At 53.8% G+C, this 12,411-nt stretch overlaps 1 protein-coding gene across 3 annotated transcripts in view; it reads left to right on the top strand.

Annotated features, from left to right (window-relative positions):
* Positions 1 to 12,411, top strand: part of SULF2 (sulfatase 2) — a gene marked incomplete at both ends in the record, with an annotated part of 112,669 nt that overhangs the window by 76,888 nt on the left and 23,370 nt on the right. For all 3 annotated transcript variants that reach the window (XM_082856781.1, XM_082856782.1, XM_082856783.1), the window contains 4 exons: positions 4,108 to 4,258; positions 5,452 to 5,627; positions 9,794 to 9,922; positions 11,352 to 11,408. In XM_082856781.1, the coding sequence (XP_082712907.1) occupies positions 4,108 to 4,258; positions 5,452 to 5,627; positions 9,794 to 9,922; positions 11,352 to 11,408 (513 nt within the window). The remainder of the gene's footprint in view (positions 1 to 4,107; positions 4,259 to 5,451; positions 5,628 to 9,793; positions 9,923 to 11,351; positions 11,409 to 12,411) is intronic.

Here is a 12,411-nt window from a genome sequence, read left to right as displayed (position 1 = left end):
CCAACGCATATCACCGCGCAGTGTCTGTGAGTCAGGAGTCTGGGAGTGGCCTATCTGGAAGGTTCTAGCTCAGGGTCTCCCGAGGTTGTGAAAAAGGTGTCAGCTGGGGCTGCCGCCATCTGAGGCTTGCCTGGGGCTCACTCACACGGCTGCCCCTCAACCAGCAGATCTCACCATCGGGCTGATGCAGTCTTTTATAACCTAATCTCAAAGTGACACACCATCTCTCCCACATTCTATTGGTTGCCCAGACCAGTGCTCCTACAGTATGGGAGGGAGTACAGGTGTGTGATTACCAGGAAGTGGGGGCTATTGAGGGCTCTCTTGGAGGCTGCTTGTCACACTTGGTATTCCCATTTTACCAACGGGAAAACCGAGGCACAGAGAGGTGAGGTAACTCCCCTAAGGTCACCCAGCTGGTAAATGGCAGAGCTTGAATTCAAATCCGGCGCCCATTCCTGCCTCCCATCTCTCTGCCCACCCCTCCAGTCCTCCTCCCTCCAGCTGGCTAGTAAATCCTTCTGGAAAGTTCTTCTGCTTTTCTCTGCCTCAGACCACCTCCTGCTTAGCAGCGATACTCAGCAGCCCTTGCTGTGACATTGGGGCGACAAGGACTGGGTGATTTGGAGTCCGCCTGAATATTCCGGGTGTTTAATTTTCATTGCAATCAGAATGCACTGCCCTCCTCAACCCCCTCGCCGTGATTACTTTCTGACAGAGCCCAGAGTGGCTCCGAGAGGATGAGGCAGTGTGTTAACCTGCTGATCCCCTGGTCTTTGGGGAGCAGGATTTGACAGATGGTGGAGAACTGCATTCCAGGGACTGCAGCACCCCTCTCACTCCACAGACGGCAGCACTGCCTCTCTGCACATCTGCCATGGCTGCCCCCACCCCAGCCCTCTCCTCCTGCCTGAGATGCCAGCCTCCCACCCTCACCCACAGCCCACCTTTGAGGGAGGGGGCGTGTGGCCAGCTCAGTCCCCCGAAGGGAGGAGCCGCGGAGTGGGGGAAGGCACACTTTGCTTCTTCAGTGTCTCCTCTAAAAGGGGCGCCGGCACCCTGCCCCCCAGCAGCCCTGGAGTTTCATGAGGAGACGGTTTGACATTGCCTGCTCATTGATTTTCCCTTTGAAATGAAAATTATAGAAATTGAACATGAGCAACGCCTGCTGCCATTACTTACCCAGAGCACCCCCTGTGCCTTATTAGGGCTATGTGTGAAAGGCTCTCTTATCTCTGGGGTATAATCATTTTCAAAACAAAACCCAAAACCAGAAAGTTCTGCAGCTGGGATGTTTAATTATGACAGTCAGGAGAGCTGAGGAGGGGACCGAGTTCCAGATCTTTCTATCACGAGACTCCTGTCAGAGACTCTAACCCCATCAAGCCTTGCGCCATGTTCTCGGGCTGGGCTTGTGGGTTCTGAAAAATGCTGCTCGTTGCGATGTCGTCCCACTGCACCAGCCCAGGGCCCCATCCACCCCCCAGCCAGCTCCGTACACGCACAAAGATGCAAACAGATGCACGCAGACACACACAAACACATACACACACAGATACAGACACAAATACGCAAAGATACAAACAGATACATACAGATATATACACAGATACACAAATGCACACAGACACACAGAACTCAGACACAAACACACACAAAGATACAAATAAATACACAGACATATATAGACACAAATGCATATACAAACACAGGCATATACATACAAGCACATATACGGACACACAGATACACATACACACAGATATGCAGACATACACAGAAACACACGCAGATACAAGCACATATACACACACACACAAACGCACATAAAGATAAACACAGATGCAAACACAGATACACACAAACATGAAGATACACAAGCATACAGACACGCACGCACAGAAACATACACAGACACACAAACATACACAGAGACACACACAGACAAAAGACACATAGGCACACGCACCCACAGCCCCCAGAGCTTCCTCTGACGCGTGGCATCTGAACGGGTTCACGGACGCTCCGTTTATCACGCCTGGGAGCCAGGCCCGAGCTCACATCCTCGGGGTGGGGCTGGGAGCCAGGGCTCCGGCCCCTCGGCCTCCAGACACACGGTGGGAGGGGCCGGAAGGGCCCCCAGCCCAAGAGGGGATGTTCTGCTTCAGGCCGGTTGTGAACGAGCAGACATTCCTCGGATTCTTGTGGAGGTGAGGGTTTCGACTCTGTTCTGCAGGCATCTGGGTTCATGTGAAAATGTGACACCATCCCGGGGTAGCAGGGGGAGCCTGGCCTCAAGCAGGGGACCAGAAAGCCGGCCTCGGCCCCACGCGGGACCCCAGGCTCCGCAGCCTGCTGGCCTCCAGATCCTGCTCGAAAGACGTCTCCAGAGAAACGGCCTCTGAAATCAGACTCTTGACAGACTCACCCCTCACTGTTCTCAAGGGCAGACACCAGCCCGAGAGAATCTAAGAGATTCAGGGATGATTGCTCAAAATTACATCCTGAATTGGGCCCCTGGGGCCACGGGAACAATTTTCCCAAAACCCCCAACAGCCCCGAGGGCATCTCTTTGTGCAGCCCCTGGCCCAACAGCACCCCTCCAGCTCCTCGGTGGGGGAGGGCGGCGAGGGGGGGTGGCCCTGCTCCTGGGATGTTCTACACGAGGGTCAGGCCCTAAGCCGGCCCACAGGAGAGAGCGGCGTTTCTCATAATCAAAGGAGGCCAGCCGGCGGCAGACCAGCCAGAAACTCAAGCGAAGTCCAGGAGGAATCTTATGACTCACCCCCGCTCTACATAGCAACAGTCTCCACAGCTATCAGGCTGCACCGCAAGCCGCAGTGTCCTCCCTTCTACCCCGGGGAGGGAGGGGCTGAGGTCCTGACGAAGGAAGGGAGTCTGGGGCCCTCCTACCCTCCCCCACGCCCCGCAGCCCTTGCCCGCTGAAGAGCCGTCTGGAAAAGCTTTTTGTCTTCAAGCAGTGGAAACTTCCTCTCTTTGCACCTTTGCCTGGGGAGGGGGTGGGTAAGACCTGAGGGGAGCCTGGCCCTCAAGGATCACCAGACCCAGTGCGAGGGACACCCAGCCTTGTGGGGTTTCCCACTCCTGGAGCTCAAACCCCAGCCTCTGCCTTTGGCAAGTCTGTCCCCTCACGGAGCCTCCGTGTCCGCATGTCTCACACAAGGAGAAGGAAAGCACCAGCTCCTAGGACTGTTCTGAGTATTAAATGAGATGATGTAGGCAGACCCTTCCGGGTGTGGCCAGCGCGTGGTCAGTGCCCGTTCGGGGCTGGTCAAAGATTACCATGTATTTGTTCGTTTATCATTAGGCATCACAGCTGACCCCACAGCACAAGTCACAGAGGCCAGTGGCTCCACCGTCCACTCAGTGAGACCATGGGCAGGTCTCGGAACTCCTCTGACCCCGTTTCCTCTTTTGTAAATGGGAAATTAAACCACGCGGGAAGAATAGCTGTGACAGCTAAGTCAGAGAACGTGGCGTGTCCCAAATGGACACATTCAGGCACCATCCTCACAGTTTTGCCTATTATGAACCTAATTTTTAACCAGTTTCCTTTTTTTTAACCAAAATCTATTGCAAAAGGAAATTCGGTAGTCACGCCTTAATTAACCACGATAACTGTCATTTGCCATGTACCCAAGGTAACTGAAAAGTAAGTGCAGTGCTATTGAATTAGAGTTGGGTGCTGTGCCCACAGGAGGCCCTCTCCTCCTTTCAAAAGGGAGGCGAGCAGATTCTAGAGAGGTGCTGAGGAGAGCCCAGCACAGACTGAGACTTTAGCCTTCACGTGAGGGGCATGCTGACCGGGCTTAAATGGGAGGGACATTTCTCCCTTTGGGGCTCCAGGTTACCTATGGCTGTGCCCCCCAGTCTTCCCACGTGCACGCCCCGCATGTGGAGAGATGCTGACCTGACGTGGGGCAGAGCCCCCGACGCTCTGGCGTCCAGGTGGGGGCGGTTTCACCCTGAGCTGCAGCCCCAGCGCAGGGAGGCTGCTCCCCTGAGGCGTGGGGGGACCTGGGGGCGGGGCCCAGGCACCCCCCCACCCCCGGCCTGACCTGACCTCTGTGCCTGTCTGCCCGCCAGCACCCCGAGCTACAACTATGCCCCCAACCCCGACAAGCACTGGATCATGCGCTACACGGGGCCCATGAAGCCCATCCACATGCAGTTCACCAACATGCTGCAGCGGAAGCGCCTGCAGACCCTCCTGTCCGTGGATGACTCCATGGAGACGGTAGGCCGCCCTCCCCCCGAGCATCCCAGCCACGCCAGGCCGGCAGCCTCCCTGCCCCTCCCCCCACACCCCTCCAAGCATCATCATCTGGAGAGGAATGGAAACAGAGGCAGAAGGAAGAGGCGCCCTTCCAGGCCAGGGAAAGAGCTCTGAGCAATCCAGACGAAACCCCTGCCCTGGGGAGCTTGTATTCCAGCTCTGCTCTGTTCACTGTAGGAGCCGCCCGCAGCTGCAGACGTTTTTTTAGCAGCTTTATGGGGCTATGATCCACATACCACCAGCTCACCCAGTTCAAGTGTACGTTTCAGTGGTTTTCATATGTCTGCAGGGTTGTACGATCACGGTCGATTTTAGAAGTTCCATCACCCCAGAGAGAAACCCCGCAGCCCTTAGCCATTACCCCAAACTCCCCTCACCTCACCCCTTCGCCTTAGCCACCTGCTCGTCTACTTTGTGTCTCTGTGGATCCCGGACATTTCATGTAAGACGAGTCCTACAACATGTGGTCACTCAGTATGATGATTTCAAGGTTCATCCAGGTGGGAGCATGTTCAGCGCTTCATTTTTTATTATTATTATTGCTAAATAATACTCCATTGCACGGATATATTTCTTAAATTTTATCCATGACTATTTAAATTCAGTAAGATACAATGAAATTTCAAATTTAGTTTCTCAGGTGCACTGGCCGCGTTTGAAGTGCTGAGTAACCAGGTGTGGCTGGTGCCGTAGGTGTCAACATCGCCAGCGTTGCAGAAAGTTCTGTCGCGCAGCACTGTTGTAGATCACAGACTCCTGCCCCAGGCCATTCATTCATTCACTCATTCACTCATTCACCCAACAGCATTTGTCGAGTGCCAGCACACATGGGACACAGCAGGGAATAAAATGACAGAAGTCCCTGCCCTGATGGGGCGTACATTCTGATGCAGGGACACAGTCCACGAATAAGTAGAAGAGAGGGAGGTGAGAAGTGCTGGGAAGACAAGTAAAGGGGGAAAGGAGGTGGGGAGGCCACAGTGATGCATGGGTCAGCCCCAGGGGCCCCGCCGAGAGGTGACAGTTGAGCGAAGACCCGAAGCCGGAGGGACAGGGGCCTGAGCCCCCAGCACAGCGTCGTGTTTTGGGACAGTGGGCCGGGCGCACTGCCCGCCTTCCCTCCGCGTGTCCTCACCACCCCGCCTGCGTTTCAGATTTACAACATGCTGGTGGAGACAGGTGAGCTGGACAACACGTATGTCGTGTACACCGCCGACCACGGCTACCACATCGGCCAGTTCGGCCTGGTGAAAGGGAAGTCCATGCCCTACGAGTTCGACATCCGGGTCCCGTTCTACGTTAGGGGCCCCAACGTGGAGGCCGGCTCGCTGTAAGTGCATCACCCACCCCTCCCCAGCACCCCAAAGTCCCAGGGAGGCCTCCAGGCTCCACTGGCACCCGGATGGGCAGGCAGCTCAGCGGGCAGCCCCGTGCCACTCCCCGGGGCGGCACACGATTCAGGCAGGCGGACCTCGGTGCCGAGCGAAACGGTGGTGATGCCACCCGGGGAGGATTGCACACCCCTCTACTGGGGAAGGAGAGGCCGGGAGCTGTTAGCACCTGTGAAAACAGACCGTCCGTGGTGGGCACTGTGCCGGGGAATCGGGGACCTGGACTGTGTATGTGTCACCACCAATGCATGGGGTTGCCACCTCGACTTCTCTCTGGCCTGAGCGGTCTTTGGGTCTGGAGGTTGTCAGGGAGGAGCCCAGCCATCTCGGCCCGGGCGGCGTCATCCACTGAGATCAGCTGGGCCAGCTTGGCCACAGCGCTAAGGGAAGCAGCCTCCCCCATCCTTCCTCGAGGGCCACGTGGGCCCTTGGCCAGCATTGCCCTTGGGTTAACCTTTGAAATGACATGTTCTGGCAGCAAAAATGCCGTGTCTGGGGCAGGGAGAGGTAGAAAGGCCAGGAATCACAGCAGCAGCGTCCTCGGGTGAGCCCAGACGTTATGGAGACCAACTCCGACGTGTTTTGAAATGCAGATAAGTCACCGCTCAGGTGCGCATCAGGTCTGACTTCCCTCTGAGCCGGGAACACACACGGGCACGGACTCGGCTTTGTTCAGAATTCCTCCCGAAAGGGCGTTGGCGGCGCCGTCTTAGGACCAAGATGTTCCCACCGCCTGGGATGTTTGGTGGAAATTCCAGAAAGCAGACTGTGTGAGCTCTAGCCCAGCCTCATCACTGTTCCTCTGCCAACCTCATCAAATCCCTGCCTGTCTGGATTTCAGGGCCCCGCCTATAATAATAGCTATTATAGCGATAGCTGTGCTGATCCAGTGCTGATTCTTCAGGCTTTGGTCTAAGCGCTTATATCCAGGTAATCCACTTACGCGTGACAGCAACCCTGTAAGGTGGATGCTAGGATTGTCCCTGTTTTAAACGCAAGGAAACAGAGGCACAGGTTAAGTTGCCTGAGGTTACATGGCACAGGGAGGAAGGAGCTGGAATTCGTCTCAAAACTGGGACTTTGATATTTGTAAATGTTTTTCCTTTTTAGGTAAGAATATATATGACCATTAAAGTCACTGGGATTATTTGCTTTCGAAAAACGAAGGTGGACAGAACTATATAATCCAGCATCTCTTATTGTATTGGTCAGCCTCAGAGTCTGTGATCTGGTTCTTAGGACCCAAAACCACAGAGAAAGAGAGTGCTAATGTCAGACTTGGGGCTGACAGCCAGGACTCTTTGAGTTGTGAACGGAAATGACTCTCAAAATGAACAAGGCAAATAAAATAAGATGTGAGGAATGCAGTCACTAAAGTAACTGGAAAGTCCAAGGTTAGTGCTGGCTTCAGGTATGGTGGGATCCAGCAGTCACACAATGACAACAGGAAGCTCTCATTTTCCATCTCTCAGTCCTGCATCCTCTGAATTGGCTTCATTCTCAGGCCAGCTTTTTTCTCATGATGGCAGGGTCACCACAACCCCAGACTTTTAGGCCATTCAGCTTGGGAAATGGCCTAAAAGTGGTTTGAACGGAAGCCCTGAGGCTGACTCTCACTGCCCTGACTGGTCACGTGTCCATCCCTGAGCCACTCACTGTAGCCAGGGTGATAGAAAACCTTGTGTGACCAGGCTGAGTACATCAGGCGGTGGAATCTGAATGGGGCCAGGTAGTGCCTCCAGAACTGGAAACTCTTCCCACCAAGCAAGGTGTGGGTGCTGCGTGGGAAAAGCAGTCCTGTCCATCCCACCCAGCCTAGGGGCAGCAGGACCCGTGGACGACCTCAGGTCAATCCAGCTGCTAGTTGCCAACATTCACCCTGGCGCCCCCTCACCCAACGGACTTTTCCAGCTCCCTCCTCCTGCCTGATTAAGTGGTCTGGTCACGCCTCTTGCTAGCTTCAAGCCCCTCCACCAGGCAGCTTCACCCACCTTCCCCAGCCTCACCCCCATGACCACCCCAGTGTCGCAGGAATGGGGGCCCCTTCCAGAACCCAAGAGTGGGCTCTTGTCTAACACTCAGAAAGGAATTGTCCGAGGAGACACAGGTGCTGACAAAGCAAGAGAATTTATTGGGAAGGGGCGCCCAGCGGGAGAGCAGGAGGGCCAGGGACCCCAGGAGAACTGCTCTGCCACGTGGCTCACAGTCTGGGGTTTTGCGGTAATGGGGTTAGTTTCCGGGTTGTCTCTGGCCAATCATTCTGACTCAGGGTCCTTCCTGGTAGCCCGCACATCGCTCAACCAAGATAGATTCTAGCGAGAAGGATTCTGGGAGGTTGGTAGGACATACGGACTGGCGTCTCCTCTCTCCTTTTGAACTTTCCCGAATTCTTCTGATTGGTGGTAGCGTGTCAGTTCCGCGTTCCTTACCAGGACCTCCTGCTGTAAGATAACTCATGCAAATGGTTACTACCTGCCTGGTCAGGACGGGCGGTTTCAGTCAGTGGTTCCCCTGAAACCAGCACACCTGACTACCTGTCCAGTGTTCACAAGGTGCTGGGCTAGGGAGAGAGAGGAAGTGAAAGACATCCGAGACCCTCAGACCCAGGCCCTGCCCCCCAACCCCAGGAAACCAGACAGGGGCAGGGAGGGCACTGTGCCACCTTGATGGAGAATGTGTCCATGTGGCCATGATCCATCCAACCGGTGCAGGCCCTGTGCCGGGCACAGCCTGAAAGTCACTTAACCACCATGTCGGGAACACCCCATGTAGAAACAGGACACGGGAGAAGTGGCAGACGCGTGGCAGCGGTAAATAACAAAACTCACTTAACTAACACTTACTGAGCACCTACTGTGTTCTCTAAGTGTAAAAGTACCACATACAGATAGAGAAGTGAACGAGACAGACAAAAACGTCTGCCTTCCCATTAGATTCTAATTGGGCAATAGACAACCAACCAGATAAATGAGTAAAAGACATAGTAAAACGCGAGGGTGACAAGGCTTCAGGAGCAAGACAGAGCAAAGAAGGGGCCGAGCACGGGGAGGGGTGCAGGTCTAAATGGGGTCCTCAGGAAGGGCCTTGTGTCAGTAATCTGTGCTGTGTAACAAATCACTAGAAACTTAGCAACTGAAAGCAACACACGTGCTTTATCTCAGAGTTTCTGTGGGTCAGAAGTCTAGGCGTAGCTTAGGTCGGTCCTCTGCTTAGGCTGAAATGAAGGCATCAGCCAGGGCTGCTGTCTCATCTGGAGGCTCAACTGGGGAAGGACCTGTTTCCCCACTCCAGGGGCTGTTCAAGTGCAAACAGAGGACTTGAACTCACACAGCCTGCCTCTCAGAGTACTCAGCAGGCGTCCTTGCTAGGGGCGAATTTACGTCAGCTTTCTTCTTCAGAGCCAGCCAGGGGAGACAAAGAAATGAGGGAGGGACAGCTAACAAGACAGAGTCGTATGTCTCGTGACATCACCTTGGTCTGACATCCCCATCACCTTTGCCATGTTCCAGCGGTTTGGCCCACCTTCAAGGGGAGGGGATCACAGGGAGGTGTGAACCCCAGAGCATGGGGATCTTGGGGCCACTTGGTAATCGTTGAGGGAAGAACTAAAGGTGGTGAGTGAGAGTGCTCACTGGAGTCTGGAAGAAGAACATTCCGGGCAGAGGGGACACAAGGACAAAGGCCCTGAGGCCAGAATGTTCTTGGCCTTCTAGGAATAGCAAGGGGGCCAGTGTTTGCCTCAGAGGTTCAGAGAAGGGTCCAGGGGAAGATCCAGGATTTGGGGTGTGTCTTAAAGGAAGGTGTCCTTTGTTCAGAGAGTGGGGGCAGGGAGGGCATTCCTGGCAGAAGAAACAGACCAGCAGAAGCCAGCTGGGGCCTGTGGTGGTGTGGCGGGTACAGGTTAGGGGTGGGGTTTAGCTGAATTGGGGCACAGAGGGGAGCTTTGAGGGCTGAGGTGCAGGAGAGTGACACGATCAATGGCAGCTTTCCCAACTTCAGGGCGTCAGCCCCTGGCGGTCTCCATCCCTCCGGCGGCCCCTCTCCCGAGGGAGGCTGGGTCATCACTGCCCAGGTGACTGAGTCCTGCTCTCCATGCCTCCCTCAGGAATCCCCACATTGTCCTCAACATTGACCTGGCCCCCACCATCCTGGACATCGCAGGACTGGACATCCCCTCGGATATGGACGGGAAATCCATCCTCAAGCTGCTGGACACAGAGCGGCCAGCAAATCGGTGAGGGGCCGGGGTGGGTGCTGGGGTACCGGGCATCCCGAACTGTATGAACTCGTGGCCGAGCTGTGTGGGTCTGAGAAGGGGTATTTCCAAGGTCAGGAGCTGGGGCTCTAGGGCCCCCCATCCTGACCACTTAACCTGCCGTGGGAGAGAAGGAAGCCCCCCTCTAAGAGTCCACCTTCCCAGCTGGAATATGGCCACGGTGACCAGTCGAGGACCCTCCAGCACTAAAATTGTATAAAACTTGAAAAAATATCCACAGCAGTTAACACTAATTAAGCACGTACTACATGCCAGGCCTTTGCTACGCTTCGTAGGGGATTTTATCATTTTGATCTTCACAGTAACGCAGTGAGGTAGGCATTATTATGATCCCAGCTTAGCAATTTGGAAATTGAATCCAGAGAAGTCAAGTGACTTGTCAGAGGTCTCCTGGCAGGTCTGGACCCAACTCCGGGCATTCAGCCTCTAGGCTACAGCTAGAGTCTCTTAATCGTCATGCTCTAAGGCCGGATGGTATGATGGGAACATATTCCTAGGTGTGCTGGAGGCAGAAAAAAGAACAGTGATGGTGAGCAAAAACTAGGTGGGAAGGTGAGTTGAGTCTGGCGGGGACAGGAAAGGAGGAGGACACTTTCACTGCTGCGGCAGCAGCGACATCTAGTGGCCACCAGTGCTACTGCCCACTGAGTTAGCCTCACAGCACTGATGCAGCCTCCAGCTTGTATCTCCGGCAGCTCAGCGGGTCCAGCCCTGATGGGCACTGTCTGTCCACATCCGATTGTCCTGTAGGAGGAACCACCTCTCTTGAGCCTCCTCCCTCTGACTAGAAGGTGTTATGAGCTTTAAGAGTACAAAATGGGCATGTTTTGGGGGGCGGGGGCACTGGGTTGGGAGCCAGGACACCCGGGAGTCAGGTGCAGGATGGAAGCTTCCTCTCTCAGCCTGAGGCCCCATCTGGGAGATGGAAATGATAGAGTGAAACGACATGAAATGCACACTTAAATTACACAAATCCAACTGCAGAGGATCAAAGAGAAAAAAATCCTGCGAAAACACAATGTAATTAACCTGAAGTCAGGACAAGTTGCATCTGGTGCTGAACTAAAGAGGAAGCGATCTCTTCTGACACTGGGGAACTGTTGGACTTCCTGGGAGGCACGGAGACACACACACGACTATGTGTGACTTAGAGCAACTTTGACCTGGGTCATTTCTGCCCCAGGTACCTTCAGACCCAAGTCTCTGGGGAAATACAGCTCTGCCCTGGGGGGTGTGAGCATCCTCCGCTCGCCCCAACTGGCCCCCGGGTCTGTGCTGATTGTGAATCAAGGCTGGCTCTGAGCACCATCCCTGCCTCTGGGAGGACAGAGGGACACATGAGCCCCACACATTGATGAGAAGATGGAAGTGTGCTTTTTTCCCCCAGGTTTCACTTGAAAAAGAAGATGAGGGTCTGGCGGGACTCCTTCCTGGTGGAGAGAGGGTGAGTGCCAGGGCCTGGAGGAGCTGCCCCAGGACATCTGAGCTGAGCAGCACCGGGTAACCCCCTTCTGCCCCGTCCCAGGAAGCACCTGGCAGCCCCACCTGCACCCATGATATTAAAGATCTCACTGTCGAGGGCAGGAGGGATCCCATTGCTATTATGACACCTTCCACCAGGGGCTGGGAATTTGTGTCCACAGCCTCCTGTATACCAGGAAGCCCGTTCGCTTTTCCTATGGTTGACATAGAATTTGCATCTGGAGGCCACCTGTATCCTTCAGACACGTTTTGTCCTGTCTGTATAATGTCTCACATGCTTTTTAACTTATTGCCAACTCATGTAATTTGGGAGAATTTTTATTAAATCCCCATTTCCTTTTATTTCTTTTTTGAATTTTTGAATTTTATTTATTTTTTTATACAGCAGGTTCTTATTAGTCATCCATTTTATACACATCAGTGTATACATGTCAATCCCAATCTCCCAATTCATCACACACACACCCCTGCCGCTTTCCCCCCTTGGTGTCCATATGTTTGTTCTCTGCATCTGTGTCTCAATTTCTGCCCTGCAAACCGGTTCATCTGTACCATTTTTCTAGGTTCCACATATATGCGTTAATATACGATATCTGTTTTTCTCTTTCTGACTTACTTCGTTCTGTATGACAGTCTCTAGATCCATCCACGTCTCTACAAATGACCCAATTTCGTTCCTTTTTATGGCTAATATTCCATTTATATATGTACCACATCTTCTTTATCCATTCGTCTGTCGATGGGCATTTAGGTTGCTTCCATGACCTGGCTATTGTAAATAGTGCTGCAATGAACGTTGGGGTGCACGTGTCTTTTTGAATTATGGTTTTCTCTGGGTATATGCCCAGTAGTGGGATTGCTGGGTCGTATGGTAATTGTTTTTAGTTTTTTAAGGAACCTCCATACTGTTCTCCGTAGTGGCTGTATCAATTTACATTCCCAACAACAGTGCAAGAGGGTTCCCT

The sequence above is a fragment of the Leucopleurus acutus genome (assembly GCF_964270905.1).
Source record: "Leucopleurus acutus genome assembly, chromosome: 16".
In the NCBI taxonomy this organism is placed as follows: domain Eukaryota; kingdom Metazoa; phylum Chordata; class Mammalia; order Artiodactyla; family Delphinidae; genus Leucopleurus; species Leucopleurus acutus.
This window is presented reverse-complemented; position numbering and strand designations above follow the sequence as displayed.